General features: G+C 36.9%; 2 gene segments (V, D, J or C); both read left to right on the top strand.

Annotated features, from left to right (window-relative positions):
* Positions 1-824: 824 nt before the first annotated feature.
* LOC120717901 lies at positions 825-9,336 on the top strand. The segment is given in 2 exon segments: positions 825-987; positions 9,016-9,336. Coding segments are annotated over 2 exon segments (399 nt in total).
* LOC120717915 lies at positions 5,784-7,778 on the top strand. The segment is given in 3 exon segments: positions 5,784-5,820; positions 5,913-6,078; positions 7,560-7,778. Coding segments are annotated over 3 exon segments (345 nt in total).
* Positions 9,337-20,773: the final 11,437 nt, after the last annotated feature.

The raw sequence follows: 20,773 nt of genomic DNA, 5'->3' as shown, positions 1-20,773 counted from the left end.
TGTTTTCAGCTGGTGCTAATTGGCCACACCTAGTCAGGTGTGGATAAAAGCATACCTGAGGCAAGCTTCCAGGGAGCTCACTTGTCTTTGCCTTGGTGGCACCAGCCATTTTAGCCAACCTGGTAACCTCTTCTCACTAACACTCTGGTATTCATCTTTTTTTTTTTATGTTGCAGCTTTTGAGCTGGGTCGTAACAGACGCATAAAGAACAAATGTTGTACAGAAACCCAGTGCATGAAACTAAGTCAATATCTGCTTTCTACATTTCAATTTTCAAAAAGTAATCAAATTTCATCATTGCTGTTTATTATTGTGTTTCTGAATTAAGGTAAGATAAAACAGAGAAAACAATATGTTGTTTATCAGACTGTCCAACTTTAAGCCAGGGGACTCTTTTATGTACAGTATTACTGTGTTAGATACACACGTAGGTACAAGGAAATGTTGACGCTATACAAAAACTCAAGACTAATTTTTTAAAATTATTTTTTATTTAAAATCAGTAAAAAACAAAGAGAAAATCACATTATTATGTTTTATTAAGATGCTTAGTTACAGATATTTATTTCCTGAAGTGAAAAAAATACTTTTTTTGGTTGACTGTTAAGCTTGATTAATTTCTGACATTTCTGACAGAGGAGTCATGTGTACCAGCTATTTCCAAAAAACAGGTTTTTGAAAGACTTGTAACATTTTTATGACAAGTGCTGTAATAAATCTTTTAAGCACTGTAGTATTGGTTTCTTTATAATGGTAGCCTGAATACTTGCTGAATGCTAAATTTCTGTGACCTGGAGTGTGGTTCTCTTTGAGGAGGAACACATGCAAAATTATATCCTCCATCTTTGAATATGTGTCACAGGATAAAAAACAAGGACTACGTGATTGAATCACACCAATGTGGACTGGGCAGAGACAAATGGCTCCTACAATGAACCATCCAGCGTTGACGGCTGTTATTCTTGTCCTGTCAGTTTACTGTGTTGGTAAGGACAGAAGTATTTATTTGACAAACATTATGACTCGATGACAAATGATATGCTTGAAATACAAAGGCTAATAATGTTTTTATCTGCAGGTACTGAGGGTCAAACATTGACTCAGTCTGAACCAGTGATTAAACAGCCTGGACAATCCCACAGACTGACCTGTACATACTCAGGGTTCGGTGGTGATATTGGTGCTGCTTGGATCAGACAAACTGCTGGAAAAGGACTAGAATGGATTGCTTGGATCCAATATGATGGTGGTAGCACTTACTACTCTCAGTCAGTCCAAGGCCGGTTTACCATCTCCAGAGACAACAGCAGAAAGCAGGTGTATCTGCAGATGAACAGCTTGAAGACTGAGGATTCAGCTGTTTATTATTGTGCTCGAGAGTCACAGTGACACAAGAGGAAGAATCCTTGTACAAAAACTCAGCACATCACAAAAGGAACAATTTACTTCCTGCTGTTCACATTTATAGTAATGAACTGCAAGTCAACATCATTAACACAAGAAGAAACAACAGATACAAGGATCTTCAAAATAATTAACAATATCTGTTGGGATTAGTCATCAATTTGATAATCTATTTCAAATATTTACTATAAATTGCACTCTATTCTTTAGCTTTCAGACCACATGCATTAATCTTTAATAGTACCTTTTTTTAAAGATAGACTTATTTATCATTACTTATTGCAGCCTGCAGGGAAAGGACTGGTATGGATCTGAATATAATCCTGGTGATTTATTCAGAAAAAATTCAGTAAAGAATAAGTTTCGCATCAACTTAGACTCTCCCAGCAAAGCACTAACTGCAAGTGGACAGATTGTGCAGACTGAAGACATTGCTGTGTATTACTGTGGAAGAGAACCACAGCATCAAAACATCCATACAGGGAGTGCAGAATTATTAGGCAAATGAGTATTTTGTCCACATCATCCTCTTCATGCATGTTGTCTTACTCCAAGCTGTATATGCTCGAAAGCCTACTACCAATTAAGCATATTAGGTGATGTGCATCTCTGTAATGAGAAGGGGTGTGGTCTAATGACATCAACACCCTATATCAGGTGTGCATAATTATTAGGCAACGTCCTTTCCTTTGGCAAAATGGGTCAAAAGAAGGACTTGACAGGCTCAGAAAAGTCAAAAATAGTGAGATATCTTGCAGAGGGATGCAGCAGTCTCAAAATTGCAAAGCTTCTGAAGCGTGATCATCGAACAATCAAACGTTTCATTCAAAATAGTCAACAGGGTCGCAAGAAGCGTGTGGGAAAACCAAGGCGCAAAAAAAATTGCCCATGAACTGAGAAAAGTCAAGCGTGCAGCTGCCAAGATGCCTCTTGCCACCAGTTTGGCCATGTTTCAGAGCTGCAACATCACTGGAGTGCCCAAAAGCACAAGGTGTGCAATACTCAGAGACATGGCCAAGGTAAGAAAGGCTGAAAGACGACCACCACTGAACAAGACACACAAGCTGAAACGTCAAGACTGGGCCAAGAAATATCTCAAGACTGGTTTTTCTAAGGTTTTATGGACTGATGAAATGAGAGTGAGTCTTGATGGGCCAGATGGATGGGCCCGTGGCTGGATTGGTAAAAGGCAGAGAGCTCCAGTCCGACTCAGACGCCAGCAAGGTGGAGGTGGAGTACTGGTTTGGGCTGGTATCATCAAAGATGAGCTTGTGGGGCCTTTTCGGGTTGAGGATGGAGTCAAGCTCAACTCTCAGTCCTACTGCCAGTTTCTGGAAGACACCTTCTTCAAGCAGTGGTACAGGAAGAAGTCTGCATCCTTCAAGAAAAACATGATTTTCATGCAGGACAATGCTCCATCACACGCGTCCAAGTACTCCACAGCGTGGCTGGCAAGAAAGGGTATAAAAGAAGAAAAACTAATGACATGGCCACCTTGTTCACCTGATCTGAACCCCATTGAGAACCTGTGGTCCATCATCAAATGTGAGATTTACAAGGAGGGAAAACAGTACACCTCTCTGAACAGTGTCTGGGAGGCTGTGGTTGCTGCTGCACGCAATGTTGATGGTGAACAGATCAAAACACTGACAGAATCCATGGATGGCAGGCTTTTGAGTGTCCTTGCAAAGAAAGGTGGCTATATTGGTTGCTGATTTGTTTTTGTTTTGTTTTTGAATGTCAGAAATGTATATTTGTGAATGTGGAGATGTTATATTGGTTTCACTGGTGAAAATAAATAATTGAAATGGGTATATATTTGTTTTTTGTTAAGTTGCCTAATAATTATGCACAGTAATAGTCACCTGCACACACAGATATCCCCCTAAAATAGCTAAAACTAAAAACAAACTAAAAACTACTTCCAAAAACATTCAGCTTTGATATTAATGAGTTTTTTGGGTTCATTGAGAACATGGTTGTTGTTCAATAATAAAATTATTCCTCAAAAATACAACTTGCCTAATAATTCTGGACTCCCTGTAGAGTTGAACAAAACCCCCTCAGTGCCTAAACAGTTATAACATGAAGCCACCATAAGGAGGAGCCCTCAGACCACTGATGAATTTAAGATATTACATTAATCAAGTGATTTTACAATGTGAGTTAAATTGCTAGAAGAATGATGACTGATGTAAAAATCAAGTCAGTAGATATTCCTTTATTGTATTTCACTTTAACATAAAACTCTGCACAGATACTTTGTGGCCACTGTGTTTACCTCAGATTTTTATTAAATAAGCAAACATCAGACTTTGTCTGAGGGTGTTTTTATTGTTGTTGTCTTTGTTGTATTTTTTTAGTAGCTGTCAGAAGGCCGAGTTAAAAAACAACAACAACTATTTTAACTGACTTGGCACTGTATAAAAAACAGGTTAAATAATATGGTAAATAATATAATTTATTTTTTTATTCAGTCAGAAGCTAACTTCCACCTAGGCTAATATAAATAAAATATATCTATATTATAATGTTTTAATAATATAAATATAATATTTACATTTACAGAAGAAGAGATACGTCTAGTTTTGTAACTGTGCAATATTGAGAAAATATAGATGTTTGTTTAAAGAACTATAACATTTTAGATATTTTTAGTAAACTTTTAAAGATTTACAAAATGCAAGTATCACTGACAGTCATTGAGAGCAGGTTGACCAGCAAGTATTTATAAGACTAATATGCAAACGTGTTAAAAAGCAGTTTATATAACTGAATATCCAATTGTTAAAATTAAATAATTATGGTGCACTAACATAAGGTGACTAAAAGCATTCATATAAAAAAGTTTAAATGTAATCATAAACACTGTGTGTTAAATTAAGATGTGATAAATGTAAAGTTTTCAGGAACTAAAGATATAAAAATATTTTTACTATCAAAATTGTACCGTTTTAACACAGAATATATAAACTTTATTGCATGCAAACAATGTACATATTTTTTCGTGGTCTTGATAACTTGATAGCAGGATTTTATTCTTTATTATTGTGCCTGAGACTGACAGTGTCACAGGAGTGAGAAAAACGTTTTTTTACATAAGTTACAGAGATTACATTTAAGTCATCAACATAGTCAAAGATTCAGTAAAGCTGCTTCACTGGGAGATTGTTTTTGTAAAATTATTTTTGAATGAAAAACACATCAAACTTTATATTTGTGTTTTAAATAATATTGTTATTTTAATTAGTTTAAAAAAATTGTAAATACTGATTGCCGCAGTGTGATCTCTTATAGCCAAATTTAACACATTTCCTACGTGTGCGACTAATAAAGGTTATCTTATCTTATCTTATAATCTGTCAGCATCCATCTATATGCAAAGCAAACTTCCTGACAGTCGACTATAAAGACTTGAAATCATGGTGTCAGTTAAAGCAGAAGAAAAGTTCTCATCAGATTATCTTGAGTACCAAAATGTTCTCTGTGGCTCTGCTGCTCCTGCTGGCTGCTGGATCCTGTGAGTCTCACTGGAAAAAAACACTGACAGAATGATCACAGCAAACTGACTGTTGCTGTCACATAAAACATGTTTTTTTCCACAGGTGTGAAGTGTGAGCAGATGACACAGCCACCCTCTGTGATTGTGCAGCCAGGTCAGCGTCTGACCATCACCTGTCAGGTGTCTTATTCTCTGGGCAGCTGGAGGACAGCTTGGATTAGACAGCCTGCAGGGAAAGGACTGGAGTGGATTGGAATGAAATATACTGGAGATTCATTTTACAAAGATTCATTAAAGAACAAGTTTAGCATTGACTTAGACACTTCAAGCAAGGCAGTGACTTTAAATGGACAAAATATGCAGCCTGAAGACACTGCTGTGTATTACTGTGCCAGAGAGTCACAGTCACACAAACCATCAGTAGAGCTGTACAAAAACTCCTTAGACCCTCAGCACTGGTGAAACCATTAAAGAAGCGGAGGTACAACCCTCAGACAAATAATGATTTTAGACTGGTTCTGTAAAAACATAAAATAAAATTGAACTTTCTTTAAAAAAAGGAAATAAACAAAAACAAATAACATGTAAACTAAGTCAAAAATGCTTTCTACATTTCAAATGTACAGAAACGAAGTACAGTTATTAACACGCTCGAAGAAATAATAACATAATCTGCTTGCTTATATATGAAATGTTTTCACAACAATTTCCAGTCTAGCTGTAAGTGAGGGTGTAATCCATAGTTCATTTGTTGTCTTTCAGTGTCAATGTTTATGTAAAGTAAACTTCCTCACAGACTCTTATAAATACCTGATATGATGCTGTGAGTTCCAACAGGAGAGCAGGAGCTCCCATCAGACCAACTTCGGTACCAAAATGTTCTTTGTGCTGCTTCTGTTGGCTGGTTGGGCCTGTGAGTCAGAGGAACTGAGCCAGAAATACTAACAGTATGATTGGAGAATATTGTTATTATTTTTTACAATTGCACTGATGTTTTATCCACAGGTGTGAAGTGTGAGCAGCTGACACAGCCAGCCTCTGTGATTGCGCAGCCAGGTCAAAGTCTGACAATCACCTGTCAGGTCTCTTATTCTCTGGGCAGGTATCGGACAGCTTGGATTAGACAGCCTGCAGGGAAAGAACTGGAGTGGATTATAAGTGGAGGCAGTGGACATAAAATATGGACATAAAATCATTTGTTTCTCTCTTGCTCTTGACGAAGGCGGTCGCACTTTTCTCCTCTCCTCCTCCTCCTCTCCCTTAGCTTTCCTGCTTAGCCTCTTGTGTCCTTGTCTAGTCTTGTGTTTTTTGTATTACTTTTCCCTGGAACACTCTCTCACAGTCTGTTCTCTAAAACCTAAAAGAGGAATTATGGATTTGATCAACTGGTCCCTGAATGCAATTGACACCCTTTCCTCAATGAGAAGTCTGGGCTCGGGTGAGCCTGAGTGTCCTGGAGGTACTTTCCTTGCACACGATGGACGAGTGGCAGAACTGGAGGGTGGTGTGCCTGGCGGGACTGTCGATCGAAGACGCTGAAGATATCTACCTATTCGGAACCATGATAACAGGGTTTTTGCTGATCAGAGCTGGCTTGGCCCTGGCTTATCGAAGAATTAAGGAAGCGGAACCGGCTGTTCAAACCCCCACAAGGCTGCCCGCTGGGATTGGAACGATGGGGAGAGGCGTGAGTTTCTCGAAATGGGATCATTGAGTCAGCACAGATAAGATCTTGGAGAACGCACGGCTGCTGTGAATACTCAGAATAGCGCAAATTTGATAATATCTTGGAGAAGCTCACTGCGGTCGTGAGTTCTCAGAATCTGTTCTTTGAGCACAAGAATGACAACATCATGGAGCGCAAGTTTGATAACATCATGGAGAAGCTCACGGCTCTCCAACGGGAGATTGAGAGACCAGTGTCGGACTGTTAGAACAGCTTTGAAATTCATATGAGTTGTTCGCACTAAAGTAAACCCATCATCACTTCATGCGGCTACCACTCGGCGCCAGCTGTGGTCTCAAGGCTGAACAACAACACCCTGATAACGACTGTGTTTAGACTGTTCTTCCTATCTTACGCAAGGCCACCTGGGTTGGCTGGAAGACTGTTTACTTAGCCTGGCAGGGCGAAGGACACTGTCTCAGCTGAACTCTGGACACATACACACACACGCACACAGACATATATACACACGCAGATGTACACTCATCCCCCCTCCCCCTCCAAATGCCTTCGACGCTTATTCCCCTCCGATGCTGACGGTGGATCAAGGGGACCAGCGCATATGCTGCAGGTCCGGATGTACTGTCTACACTGGCTGTCTCTCACCCTTTACCCATCCCTGTTGCTTGTCATGTGTTTCTTTGGTGTATTAAGAGTTTTTTCATGTGTTATGTGCAGAGGTGTTTTCTTCTGTTCTCAAACTGATCTCTCTGTTGAAGCTCAGTCTGGGGGGAGTTATTTTATCACTCATCTTTCCTCTTTCCTCATGTTGTGCATTTCCCATGTTATACCCCTCTGACCTGTCTTCCCCATGTGATGTTTGTGTAATGTATGTATGGTCGGAAGGGTAAGATGGCGCTGGCACGGCTGGCAGCCTTAACCCAATTTCCCTCGGGATGAATAAAGTATGATCAATCAATCAACCAATATACCACATACTACAAAGATTCACTAAAGAATAACTTCAATATTAGCGCTGACTCTTCCACCAAGACAGTGACTTTAAGTGGAAAGAATGTGCAGGCTGAAAACACTGCTGTGTATTACTGTGCCAGAGAGTCACAGTAGCAGAAACCATCAGCAGGCCTGAACAAAAACTCTTCAATGTCTGAATAGTTGTACATGAAGCCACCAGAGGAGGAGCCCTTAGACCATTTATGGTTTTGGAGTGGTTAAATAAGAAAGGCTTGTATACTTTCTATAACAATGAAAACTTGAAAAACAAAAACAAAGAAAATGTGAAAATTACACTAATGATATATGCTACACCCATAACTTAACTTGCTATGCCTAAGATTAATCAAACTAGCTTGTGCCCAACATAAAGACATAACATAAACAACTATAATGCAAGTTTGTAATGAAATGTCTTCAAATTAGAACTTAAGATAAGATTAGTTGTTATAACTTCAATGAAGTTTGAGTTTATAAAGCTCCATAGATGTCATTAAAATAAAAAAAGTGTGCATGCTTCAAAGCCTCTTATTCTATATTCTTCCATTTTATGAAATTAACAAACAAAAATGTGTGCTGCTTAATATTAGCAGTGTAAGAGCACATATTCCAGTGTTCACAAATAATAGCAAAAGATTACAGTAGAAGAATAAGATGAACACATACGCAGACATGCTGCAGTTCATGAATTTCTACAAAAATGCAACATGATGAAAATCATGAGTGCTACTGACTATTTTGCATGAGCTAAGGTGTGGTCCTCTAACAGATGGAGGAACTGATGCAAGGTTAACTTTTCCCTAATTAATTTCCTCTAATAATTAAATATTTGTTTGTAGGTACTGTTAAATCTTAACTGAGTGTGAATCAGTGGTCAAAACGCCTGAAGAATCCCAGAGACTGATGGGTATAAAGTGAGAGTTTGACAGTCATTACTGGAACCCTTGAATCAGACATGCTGCTATAGTGCAGTGCTACTCTGATTGAAATGAATATTACTCTCATCTTCATAGACAGCAGACAGAAATTCAGTCACACTGTCTTAATAATTGTTCATTTGAATCATTAGAAAATTCTGCATCGCAATTATTTATAGTACATGGTTATATTACTGAAAAATGTGATTTATACATTTTCCAGCTTTTGCTTCTCACTTTGTGAAAAAGAGTTTTTTGTTTTTTTGTTGAGTAGGAGGAGCCAATGCAAAACTGATTTGGCCAATGCCTTCAAATGTTCATCTGCAGAGTAAAAGTCACAGACTGCAGAGTGGACAACAACAATGACTTTTACAATGATCAGACCAAACTGTTTAGTTGTTTCTCTCATTTTGTTTTCTACCTTGGCTGGTAAGGATACATAAATCTGTTGGACAAACAAACGTTTTTCTAATGAAAATGTGATCACAACAATAAGTTAATATTTCTGTAGGTACTGAGGGTCAAACACTGACAGAGTCTGAATCAGTGGTTAAAAGGCCTGGAGACTCCCACACACTGACGTGTACATACTCAGGGTTCAGCAGTGATATTCATGCTGCTTGGATCAGACAAGCTGCTGGAAAAGGACTGGAATGGATCGCCTATCGCAGCAGTGGCAGTAGCTATATCTACTACTCTCAGTCAGTCAGAGGCCGCTTCACCATCACCAGAGACAACAGCAGAAAGCAGGTGTATCTGCAGATGAGCAGCTTGACGACTGAGGACTCAGCTGTTTATTATTGTGCTCGAGAGCCACAGTGACACAAGAGAACGAAACTCTGTACAAAAACTTAACACCGTTCTCATATAATAAATATTATCAACACTTCATTGCTTTGAAATTTATTGTTAACTTAGTTTTACTGATTCACTGTTTCTTTGTTCAGTGAATAAAAAAGTTACTAACACATTCCAATAATATATTGACATTAACAGTGGTGAAACTGCATCCTGAAGACACTGTCTATTACTGTGTATGTGGCACTGTTACCAACCATCAACAGACACGCACAGATGAAACGTATCCACTGACACAGGAAAAAAAATAACCAAACACAAAAAAATAAACACACCAAAAAATTATAATTAGATATTTTATATTGTAGATATTTTAATTGCAGATGTCTGTTTCCGCCGTGTTTCAACAGTTTAATGGTGTTTTTCTTTTCTTTTGTCACCCCCTTTTTTAGGATATCACAATTCATGCCAGGTGCAATTTTCCAGTCAACTGGGGTGCATTTCTTCATACATTAATCAAGCATGTACTTTCATGGACTGTCAGAAAAAAAAATAACAGGAAAGGCAATTTTGGATAGTTAGATGACTTAATTGAAAATGTTTTAATGTAGAACTGTTTAATAAACATTAACATATTATTTTTTTCCCCAAGTAATAGCTTTCAAAATGACAATGAAAAATGCAGTATTTTACAATGACCTGATTTTTAACATGAAAATAAACTTCTCAGTGGTAGACATTGTTGGGGTACTTGTACCGCACCCTCTTTATGATGTCTTTGTAGTTTACTACTGTTTTGGTGACTTGCACTTTGTTTGAAACATCAGAGGCCTCATCTCCAGCCTCTGGATGATGAATGAACTCACTTTTCTGGTTGTTTTCTGTCTGTCCTGTGAGTTCTGCAGCTTCTTGTTGAGTTTTTATCCCCAAGAGTTGTTCAAGTAATTCCAGACGACATCCTTGCTGACCATATCATTCTTCCATGGCCCGTCTCTCCTTTTATGTCATCCGGTATTACAGGTCAGATGCTGGAGATGCTGAAGAGACTTTGAATCACTCCTGTATATGATCTGGATTAACATTTAGTTGCTGCAACATGCACTGGATCAGACACCATTCAGCAAAAGCACTGGAATAGTTGGGGGCGTATTTATAATGACGCCAGTAGAACTGCCTGTTCTAGCAGAATAGGCACAAAGGACGAACAGAAATCACCAGAGATAACAGCAACAGCCTGGTGTATCTGTGACAATCAAACCTAAAGTCAGAGGACTCTGAGGTGTATTACTGTACCAGATACACATAGTAATCAAAGTAATTTGCCTGGCTGTACACAAACTCCACAGAAAATGTATTTTGCATTGACCTAAAGGTGGGACTGCAACAGTTGACTTTGTGTCGTGTTTCTCATGGCCATCCATCTAATGCACAGTCCACACTGCAATAGCCGCACCCTACACCCATTTCTTAAGTTAAAATATTTAACACATAATCTTCATCCTTTAAAACTGGTTAATGAAGTAAAACGATATAATACATTATTTTTTGCAGGAATGTGTATTTGTTTATTGTTATTTTTTTCCTCTGTGATAAAGTTGTTTACACAGGGTTTATAGTTACATGAATGCCCGCTGAAGATAAACCATCAACACATTTAAGTGACACATCGTTTAACACAAACAATCAAGTAGTATTATATTATTAATACACACAATCACCATCACACACACTCAGACACACATTAAAAGCAGCGGTTGATGTTTTACAGGTCTCTGTTTTGTCAGTGTATAAACAAATGTATATTTCCACAACATAATAATTAAAAACAAACAGAGACACAGAAACAGTATTTTTCTTTTCAATAGGAGGAGTCAGTGTAAAACATTTCCATCTCACCTCTACTTATGTGACTGCTTGGACACCGAGTTTACAGTTGAACAGGATGGACTGCAGGACAGGGCTGCTGCTTTTAACTATGTGCTGGGCAGGTGAGGAGTCTTACTGATCTTGATTTAATAGCATTTATCTTTGTGTTACTGACATATTTCATATGATGTTATCTTGCTTGTATTAACAGGTGCTGATGGCCAGGCTCCAGCAGACTCTGAACCAATAATTAAAAGGCCTGGAGAATCTCACAGATTGACATATACAGCCTCTGGAGTCACATTCAGTGGCTACTGGATGGCCTGGATAAGAGAGGCTCCTGGAAAAGGACTGGAGTGGATTGGTTTCAGTAGCCCTGATGGTACTAGCCAATACTACTCGCAGTCAGTTCAAGACCGGTTCACCATCTCCAGAGACAACAACAGACAGCAGCTGTATCTGCAGATGAACAGTCTGAAAACTGAAGATTCTGCTGTTTATTATTGTGCTCGGGAGCCACAGTGACTGAAGTAGTTTAAGCAGCTGTACTGAACTTATTCTTTGACTAAATGCTTAGTGTTTATGTACATATTAGTGCTGTCAATAGATTAAAAAATTAATCTCACAATTTTCTGTAAGTAATTGCGATTAATTGCAATTACTTGATCAATAGCCTGGTTGCAATTACATTTTTTCAACTTTATATTTAAGCTTGTAACTGACATTTATGCAATGCAATGAAATAAATGCAGAATAAACACAAAGAATGTATGCTTAAATTCAAAGAGAATTTGAATAGCTTTCATCAATCTTAGCACAGGTCCTCTCCTGTTATATACAACTTTTTTAAAAACCTATATACTAATAGGTAAGTTTACACTAATATATAATATATATTAGTGCTGTCAAGCAATTAAAATGTTTAATCAGATTCATCACATGGTTACCGTGGATTAATTTTAATTAATCATGATTAAATATTATTTGTTTTTATTCTTTATTAATAGCATTTTACTTTGCAAGAGCAAACTGATTCGAGAAAAAAGGGAAAATATACACACTTAACATGTTTATTGAACATCTTGAACATTCATGTTAACAAAAAAACTCTGTAAACATGTATCCACTCACTCTGTCACACTTGGTGAGGCACTTAAAGTCCTTGAAACGAGGAACCATAGCTATGTAAAGCGCGTGTTCTCAACCATATTAATAGGTCTGCAGTTTGTTGCAATCCACTTGGTAATTGTGTCAGTCGATATGTCCGAGGTAGTCTTACTGAGTCCCTGATGCTCTGTGAGTTTGTGGCAAGCTGGGTGACGTGTTAGCCAAAGTGCTAGCAGCATGCCCGACTAACGTATGCTTCGTGTCAATGTGATATTTTAAGCTGGAAGTGCTTCAGTGAAATGAAAATTCCTTCTTGCAAAATGTGCATAACACTTTATGTCGGTCGACTGTTCCGTCTTGTTATTTTTTTAATACTCAAATTTCCCATTGAGAGGGCCAGTGTACGTTTATCATCTTCCATATTGATTTGATTGGTTCAGCTGCCTGTCACTACCAGATCAACTGCCCATTTGTGCATGTGCAACGGCAACTCTACTTGGACAAAGTGCCCGAAATGCATTGGCAGATTTTGAGTCATTCTGCACTCCAGATGCGTTAATTGCATAAAAAAATGTAATCGCAATGATTGATTGATTGATTAATTAATTTGCGTTAACGGGTTAATTTTGACAGCACTAGTGTATATCTATCGATCTATATATCTATATCTAAATCTATATCTATCTATCTATCTATCTATCTATATATATATATACATAGTTAAATATGAACATAATATTACCGTTACATATTGTTATACAGATACTATGATATAGATACTAGGTTTAGATCGTACTAAACATTAGAGAATTTTAAATGTTCATGTATAAGGAAGCTATTTTCTGAAATCACTGGTTACAAATTGCCAACCATTCAAGGGATTTAGCAGAAATGAACAGATTTTTAATGTCAGAGAAAGAAATGATCAGCACTCATCGATCCACTCATTTTTTTTTGTTTCAGTAGAATCTTTTTTCACAATATTTATACTTTACAGACAGTTTCTAACATGTCTCAAATGATTCAAACAGTGAAAAGATGGAACAGTAAATGTTTGAACTGCATTGTAATCTTTGCTTTCTCTATAAGGACTTGGTCAAGTTGATAGCTATCCAGTCTTTAAGCAGTGTTGCCAACTTAGCAACTTTGTCGCTATATTTAGCGAGTTTTCAGACCCTCTTCCTATCCAGGAAGGATATAAACCATCTGAGGAATCAGTCCTTAAAAATAGGTCTCAAAACTGTTTTGAATTTGAGGTTTTAGCTTGACTAACACTGATCCTTTGTATCTTTAATGCCATGCAAAATTATCAGCTATAAAAACCTCACCACTGACATCAGGCCATTCACGACACGCCACGCTGGACATAAATCATGTTTTCTGTAGCTCTGCTCCTGTTGTTGGCAGCTGGAAGTGAGTCTCTGTGGATTTATCACTGTCATCAGTTTTTCTTTTTCTGTGAATGTTGAAAGATTGTAACAATATTTTTGTTGTTGTTGTTGTTTTTATCAGGTGTGAAGTGTGAACAGCTATCTCAGCCAGACACTGTGACTGTCCAGCCAGGTCAGAGTCTGACCATCACATATCGGGTCTCTTATTCTGTTGGTAGCCATCACACAGCTTGGATCAGACAGCCTGAAGGGAAAGAACTAGAATTTATTCAAAGTGCACGTGTTGGATACAGCACAAACTACAAAGATTCACTAAAGAACAAGTTCAGTATCAACTTGGACTCTTCCAGCAACACAGTGACTCTAAATGGACAAAATGTGCAGCCTGAGGACACGGCTGTGTATTACTGTGCGAAACACCCACAGTAACACAAACCATCAGCAGACCTGAACAAAAACATAGTGAAGCCCTAACATTTGTAACATGAAGCCGCCAGAGGAGACGCTGTCAGTCCATTAATGATTTCAAGACATTCAAGACCATTCATTGATAAAATTGCCAATAATTAGTATTTTTGATTAAACTGAATGTCCATGCTCAAGATGACCTTGATCTTGATCTAATTTTAATCTATAATATTGTGATATTAAAATAACTGACTTTGATCTGCAATTTAGTGGCAACAAAATATAACTTGGTATATAAAATCAATAAAATCATCCTGTTTGTTTGCTGTTTGTTTGCCCCGACCAAACCGAAGTTAAGAACTCTTTATTTTACTTGTTTGTAACTGTAAGAGTAATTACATTTTCCTGAAACATTTGAATGATCTAAATCATAACAGCATTACAAATGTAGGTACTGGTCAGCCTCACTGAGATTTTGTGTTATTTTGTTTTTATTCATAAGTACCAAAAAACAGCATTCTGCTTTCAAAGCACGGTCTGTCAGGAGGAACATTAATTTCATCATATATTTTTTTCTGTAGTTTATTGGGATAAACACTGAAAAAAAACTATGAAAAAACTATGAAAAAACGTCTTCTTACCCTAAAAAACAAACAAACAAGAAAACGAAATAATCAAATTAACTTTTTTGATACTTGAAAAGTGATGATCTTACTCTGTTTTACAGAGGTGTATAAGAATTCATTTCTCCATGATGAGGAGTCATCTAGAAAACTGACCTTTTTATATCCTCGGTCAAGTCCACTTCGTATCACACTTTAAAACATTATGTCCCACTTCAAGCTAACATCCCAGGTAGTACAATAAAATGGTGTATCTTAACCCAAGCCAGGATCTTTTGCTAAATCTAATCACAAAGTTTCAAACTGTAGCTGAAAAACAAAACAAAACTAAATAATTAAACAAACAAATAAAACACACACAAAAATGTTGTTACATCCATTTTATGTAATATGATCATATCAGTTTGATATTCATAACTTATGTGATATATTTGCAGATGATCGTTCTCTCAGGACAGTGCTTGTCATCACATTTAAAGCCATAAAAATGACTTAAAGAAATATAAGAAGGTCCTGATGGTTGCTCCTCTGTTTTCTATCAGTACATCACAAGTTTTATGACAGTGGTAAGTGCTATTTTTTGAAGATAAGATCATTATAACACATGCTATTTTTCCTTTGAAAATATCAATATCTTATTAAAAAAATTAAATACTGAAGTGTTTCAAAGGCAATAGTGTGTTTTAAGGCACTGATAGTGGATATAGAGACAGTGATTTTTATTAAATGAATTTAAATAGAGCAGCTTGAGTTAACAACAACATAATTTTAAGTCTTTAGATTTCAAAATGAAAATATGAAAATGCAATTTTTTCAAAACGTCTGAGTGACTGACTCTGCTGGGCTATTTTCCACTCCCACCCAGTGATATTCTGATGCAAATCTTTAGTCTGTGCAGAGTACTTCTATAATTCTGACTTGTCTTGTATTTTATGTGCAGCATGAGACGTCACATCTCCAGCCTCAAAATGATGAATCTAGTCACTCTGCTGCTGGTTGCTCATTTTCTGCCCAGTAAGTTTTGCTTTTTGCTTTGTCTCTATAAGACATTCTTAAATCAAATTCCAGCTGTGATCCATAATACATGCCAGATAACTGTCTCAGTTTGTTTTTAGACTCTTCAATTCTTAAATCTCATCAGGTGTTACAGGTCAGAGTATGGAATCCATTCCTTCTAGTCCAGTAGTGAAAAGACCCGGGGAGACTCTGAGTCTTTCCTGCAGGGGATCTGGCTTTACATTTAGTTGCTGCAGTATGCACTGGAATCGACAACCTGCAGGAAAAGCGTTGGAATGGTTGGGGCGCGTTCATAGCTCTGGCAGTGGAACTGACTATTCAAGCAGTCTGCGAGGACGAATAGAAATCACCAAAGATAACAGCAACAGCATGACCTATCTGAGACTATCAAACCTAAAGCCAGAGGACTCTGCAATGTATTACTGTGCCAAAGAGTCACAGTGTTTCATGTAATCTGAGAGGCTGTACAAAAACTCCACAGAAACCATTTTTTACAAAGACCTGAGGGGGGCAGTGGAGAATCACACCAAACCCACTATGGAAGCACCACCAGGTGACGTTGTGTCTTGCAACACAAATTCAGGAGGTATAAAATAAATACATTAATATAAATGTAACTTTAAATCAATCAATTTAAATTTTAAGTTACATTTTTTTAATAATTGCTTTCTTTGACAAGTTGGCGATAATGTATTTATGTTTGCACGAATTATTATTAAGTTCGACCAGGAGCACCTTTCAAAGCAGGAATATTTATCAGATTTAACTGTTTTCATAAGTATTGACACATTCTTTTTTGATACAACTATTCATTTTTAGTGACCTAGCAGGCTTGAACCAAGTAATATCTTATTATGAGGTGACAGGTGTACCACGGTGCTGCCCATTGGTGTATAGAAACGCTGACAGAAGTCAAATATTTGTATTAATATTCAGCATGTTTCTTCTTCTACTTCTTCTTCTTCTTATTATTATTATTATTATTATTATTATTTATTTTATTTATTTTTTATTATTGACTGCATCTGAATTTATATTACTGTTTGTTTGTTTATTTATTTATTTATTGTAAAAAATGGCAATGTTGCACGCTGGCCCAGGACACTTTCAAATTAGATTCTCACCCTTAACACTTTTGTGGTTAATGAAGGTATTAAAACATGGATGACCAGGTGATGTCATCTGCTAATTTATAAGGTCATCCTGTGTAATCGAAAGCATCATTATTCAGAATAGAATACAGCACAGAGACTGTGTGACTGACCTACATGACTGTACATTTAGCAGAGAAATGGCTTTTATCATAAACCCACCTGAGTTTATGGCTGTTGTTCTTATTCTGTCAATTTACTGGGTTGGTAAGAATATGATATTACTTTTACAAACATTATCAAAAAAAGACAAACAACATGCTGTAAATATAGAAGCCAGTAATATGATCGTCTGTAGGTTATGAGAGTCAAACACTGAGATGGACCCACAAACTGACCTGTACATGCTTCAGTAGTGTTGTCTATGCAGCTTGGATCAGAAAACAACTGCAACTCAACTCAGACTAACAGAAACAATACAGCAGAAGCACTGCAGCACATGAAAAGGAAACATGATTAAAACACAACACGTCAAACCAAGTCAAAATTATTTTTCTGTTATAGAAAATATATTTAGCTTATTAACAAAGTCAAAGATCCAGTAAAACCAGTTTATTCAATTGTGCTTTGAAAAAATGGAAAAATCTCAGTATTTTCTGACTTAAAAGTAAGTTTATAGTGACCATCCAGGGCATTATGTCTTTAGATTAACTAGCTGTTTTGTATCATCTGGCTTAATGTATTTTTCTAACAATATTGCCAAAGGGAAGGGGAAGCATTTATAATGTAAATACTACACAAATACACCCTCTGTTGTGAGCACGGTAGTTTCTTGACTGAATGCATGCCATATGTAAATCAATCTTCTCACATATCACCTTATAAAAGAGTGAAGTGTATCCGTGCATCAGTGACAGAACAGAAGAGCTCACATCAGTTTCTTTAACATCAGCCATGATGTCTGTGACTCTGATGCTGCTGCTGGTAGTTGGATCCTGTGAGGAGATGAATAATAAATGCAGCTGAAATGCAGAACATTCAGAGGAATAATGGAAATAATGTTTATTTCTTTTTCTACAGGTGTGTACAGTATTGATCTCATCCAGTCAGACTCAGCGGTTGTGCAGCCTGGAAAATCTGTAACCATCACCTGTCAGGTCTCTGGTTATTCTTTGACTGATCATAGCTGTGCAACAGGATGGATCAGATAGAGTTTTTCCTTCACTCTGTCATGGATTGTGCTTCGGTGGGGCAGCGGTGTATATAATCAAAACAATGCTTTGAAGAACAAGTTACTCCACCACACATACAGTTCTACTTCATCTGTAACACTAACAGGATTGAATTTGCAGCCTGAGGACACAGCTGTTTATTATTGTGTGCGTAGCCCACAGTGACACAAGTCTCCCAGAGCCCTGCAGAAATACCTCAAAATAATGAGAATCCACCACAAATTGCACATCCAATCAACTTAACGTTAAGTTAATAATTCCTCTTTAATCTTCTTTTATTTATTTATCTATTTATCTAAATTTGTACCACATGGCTTAATGGATTTTTCTAACAATATTGCCAAATGGAAGGGGAAAGGGAATCATGTGTAAATAGTACACAGATTACCAAACTGAATGTATCTTTTTCAAGTTTAGTAGTGAGAAAAAAAATGCCCGTAGTGTTATTGTTACTGTTACACAGGTAGATGAAATTAGACCTTTTTCGGACTATACCTTGTTTGACCTTGTATCTTAACAGTTAATGCGATACTTTTGACAAATTCCTTGAATAAGGCTGAAGGACTGAATTTTCATCATCTATTGATTGTTTGATTTAGAATTAACTGTGGGGCTGCACAGAGGCAAAAATACAAAAATGTCTTTGTACAAGAAATTATGTGCATCCTTGTAGACATAAATACATACTATAAAAGTACAAGTAATTAATGCTTGTGCCAGTGTTTACAATAATCAATGATCTATTGTAAAATTATATTCATACATGATATCATAAAATGAATAATTATTAAAAATTGTGTATGGAGCACTTAAAGCAAGTTTCTGACATAGAGAACCGATTTTTGAGATGATCTAACAAAATAGTTCTTTATTTAGATATTCACTACAAGATGGAGGTACAATTGTTCTGTAGTGTGGCTTTTTAGGGGTTTTTGGCAAAAAGCTACTTATGACTGTCTGAAAACTATGCTAAGAAGGTATAATGGTGGATGAACTGAAACATGGTTTTTGGTTAAGGAGGAGGGGTTCATGCAAACTTAAAATTTAGAGTATCTTCATATATGGTATAAACAAAGGTCAGGGACTGGCTCTTACAGACACACTGCAGATGGTAAAACTGACTTAACAATGATCCGATCGCTTTATTTAGTTGTTTCTCTCATTGTGTTTTTGGCCTTCCTTGGTAAGGATATAAAAATCTGTCAGATTAACAAAGACATATTCATAAAATATGATTGTACTGACTGCTGTTAACATTTTATAGGTACTGAGGGTCAAACTCTGACTCAGTCTGAAGCAGTGGTTAAAAGACCTGGAGACTCCCACAGACTGACCTGTACATACTCAGGGTTCAGTAGTGATTATGCTACTGCTTGGATCAGACAGGCTCCTGGAAAAGGACTGGAGTGGATTGCTTGGATCAGCTATGGTGGTAGTAGCATCTACTACTCTCAGTCAGTCCAAGGCCAGTTTACCATCTCCAGAGACAACAGCAGAAAGCAGGTGTATCTGCAGATGAACAGCCTAACAACTGAGGATTCAGCTGTTTATTATTGTGCTCGGGAGCCACAGTGATACAAGCGGCAGCAATGCTGTACAAAAAGTTACCATGCCAAGTTTTAGATCATGGAATAAAATTCTGTTTATAATTTGTATCAGAGTAATTAGACTAAATATTCATCTTGATTTGAATGTATGCCACTGTGTTTTGTTTGTTTGTTTGTTTGTTTTTAATCCAGTTCCTTCCACCTTTACTTACTTGGCTGGAGACAGGAACAGTGGAAGCACGATGATGATAACTGTATGCCCATCACATTCAAAGTTATTAATTTGAGTTTAACTTTTTAAGTTGTGAACTCAATCCAGCCAATTAATTTTTTTCCCTTTTCACAAATTTTTGAATATACTTTTGAATAATATAATGAATATTCTGCTGTTTATTGTTGTTTGTTAGAGTCACAGTGACTGACATTTGTTGAGCAGCTATATAAAGCGATACACACCTATGAGGAGGAGTTAGTGCAGACCAGACTTCTTCTATTTCTATTTATCTGGCTGTATATACACTCACCAGCCTTTTGTTAGGCACAACTAGTCAACAACTTGCTAACATAGATATCTAATCAGTTAATCACATGACAGCAACATGGCCATGATAACCTGCAGTACAACATGGTTGCCTGTGCCATATGGTTTCCTGTCTTGTATCAATAGTTCAGGGTTTTGTTGCTGTTGTAATTTTCAGCATATTTTCTAGGAAGACTTTGGGTCCTTTAGTACCAACTGAGCATGATTTAAACTCCACTGCCCACCTGAGTATTGTTGCTTAATTTTATTAATGTTGCTAAATATTAATATTAGATAATAAATCTTATCTTACAACTAACAGATATTACCATATGCACTGTTTGTAAATATATCGCTCTCATGCATATTCATTGGGTATTTATGGTAACTAAGAAGGAACTTGAAGATAAGGGTCAAATTTGTTTGGTTACTTTGTAGAAAGATCGCATTGATCATAACATTTTAATTTTTGACCATTTATTTATTTATTTAAAAGTTGCCAGCTGTCATACACAGCTTCAGTTCATCAAAAGCTATTTTCCTGCAGTATCAAGTTCTGGTCTTTGCCTCACACATCTGCAGAAACTCAAAACAAGAAGGTTATTTTATTCAAACCAGTAACAACAAACTTTTAGTTTATATAAATTTTTATGCAATCTGGGATGTCAG

The sequence above is a fragment of the Simochromis diagramma genome, unplaced genomic scaffold (assembly GCF_900408965.1).
Source record: "Simochromis diagramma unplaced genomic scaffold, fSimDia1.1 OVJJ01000510.1, whole genome shotgun sequence".
Taxonomy (NCBI): domain Eukaryota; kingdom Metazoa; phylum Chordata; class Actinopteri; order Cichliformes; family Cichlidae; genus Simochromis; species Simochromis diagramma.
The sequence above is the reverse complement of the archived record's forward strand: the minus strand, read 5'-3'. Positions and strand labels throughout refer to the sequence as shown.